We start from the raw sequence: 1,311 nt of genomic DNA, 5'->3' as shown, positions 1-1,311 counted from the left end.
TTTTTTTCCGGACGGGCAACGGGATCACACCCCTCGGTGTAGCACCCGCACCATGCTCAGCCAGTGTGATCCGAACCCTCGGGCGGGAGCGCCGCCGCGCTTCCCAAGCAGCGCACTTATCTAGTGCGCCACCGGGCCAGCCCCCCACAAGGTTCTTTAGAAGATGAAATTAGTTTATCCATGGAAAGTGCTTAGAATACTGTCTGGGACACAGTGAGTGTTCAATAAGTGTGTGCTATTACTGTTCTTCCTTTTTGTCTTTTTTTTCCTGACGGGCAACGGGATCACAACCCTCGGTGTAGCACCCGCACCATGCTCAGCCAGTGTGATCCGAACCCTCGGCAGGAGCGCTGCCGCGCTCCCAAGCGGCGCACTCTACAGTGCGCCACCGGGCCAGCCCGCTATTACTGTTCTTGCCATTGCTATTATTCAGGTCAAAGTCTAAGAATTTGGGTCCAACATATAAACTTTTTATGTGAGCTATAATCAGATATAAGAAAGTACTTAGACAACAAACTAGGAAGGGAACAATTATATTCCATGTTCATGAAAAATTCTTAGTCCATAACCAAAAATATTCAGTTTCTGTTTTGGTGGGGGTTTTTTTGCCATAAATTCAAGCAGTGCTTACCTATGATGTCATTTCTCATTGCTTCTGTAATTGGTATTGGTTTAGCAGCATCTGGAGATATATATTTGGTAAAAGTATTCACTGCATCTTGTTCTATACCTGCAAGGGAAGAAGGGGATAACTTCAAAAATCAAAAAGCAATGTGGACCATACTAATGGACTTTATTCATGAACATCAGGGCTTTGTTTGCTGTGTGCCCTTACTACAAAATAAGCTTCCATCGTAAAGTTGTTTTTTCATTGTTTCATTTGTAGAACAGAAGAGTTATATGTGAATTCGCCCCCCCCACACTCCCTTTATGAGCTAATAAGCTCCTTAACAGTAATTTTTTTTGGTGGGGGAGGCAGGGGTCATGGCTGGCCTGTATGGGAATCCAAAGTCTTGACTTTGGTGTTACAACACCACACTCTAACCAACTGAGCTAACCAGCCAGCCCTATAGCAATTTTTTTTTTCCCTATAGCAATTATTATATACGTTCTCTTTCCATGTCTCTTCTCCAAAGTCCCAACTTGAAGGACTTGCACAGCAATATAATAGTAGAAGCTCAAAAATTCTTTTAGAAATCTACATTTAAAATATTTTACAAAATCATTTCACATACATAAATACAGTCATTTGATGTTCAACAACTCTGTAAGGTTAAAACAATGAATCTCAAACTTTTTTTTTTTTTTTTT

The 1,311-nt window shown here is 41.7% G+C and overlaps 1 protein-coding gene across 1 annotated transcript in view; it reads right to left on the bottom strand.

Annotated features, from left to right (window-relative positions):
* LOC103609930 (A-kinase anchor protein 10, mitochondrial-like) overlaps positions 1-1,311 on the bottom strand; it is an 86,160-nt gene that overhangs the window by 45,097 nt on the left and 39,752 nt on the right. Inside the window, exon 3 of the mRNA XM_008594186.1 lies at positions 632-730. Coding sequence (XP_008592408.1) covers positions 632-730 — 99 coding nt within the window. The remainder of the gene's footprint in view (positions 1-631; positions 731-1,311) is intronic.

The sequence above is a fragment of the Galeopterus variegatus genome, unplaced genomic scaffold, assembly GCF_000696425.1.
Source record: "Galeopterus variegatus unplaced genomic scaffold, G_variegatus-3.0.2 Scaffold10319, whole genome shotgun sequence".
Lineage (NCBI taxonomy): Eukaryota > Metazoa > Chordata > Mammalia > Dermoptera > Cynocephalidae > Galeopterus > Galeopterus variegatus.
This window is presented reverse-complemented; position numbering and strand designations above follow the sequence as displayed.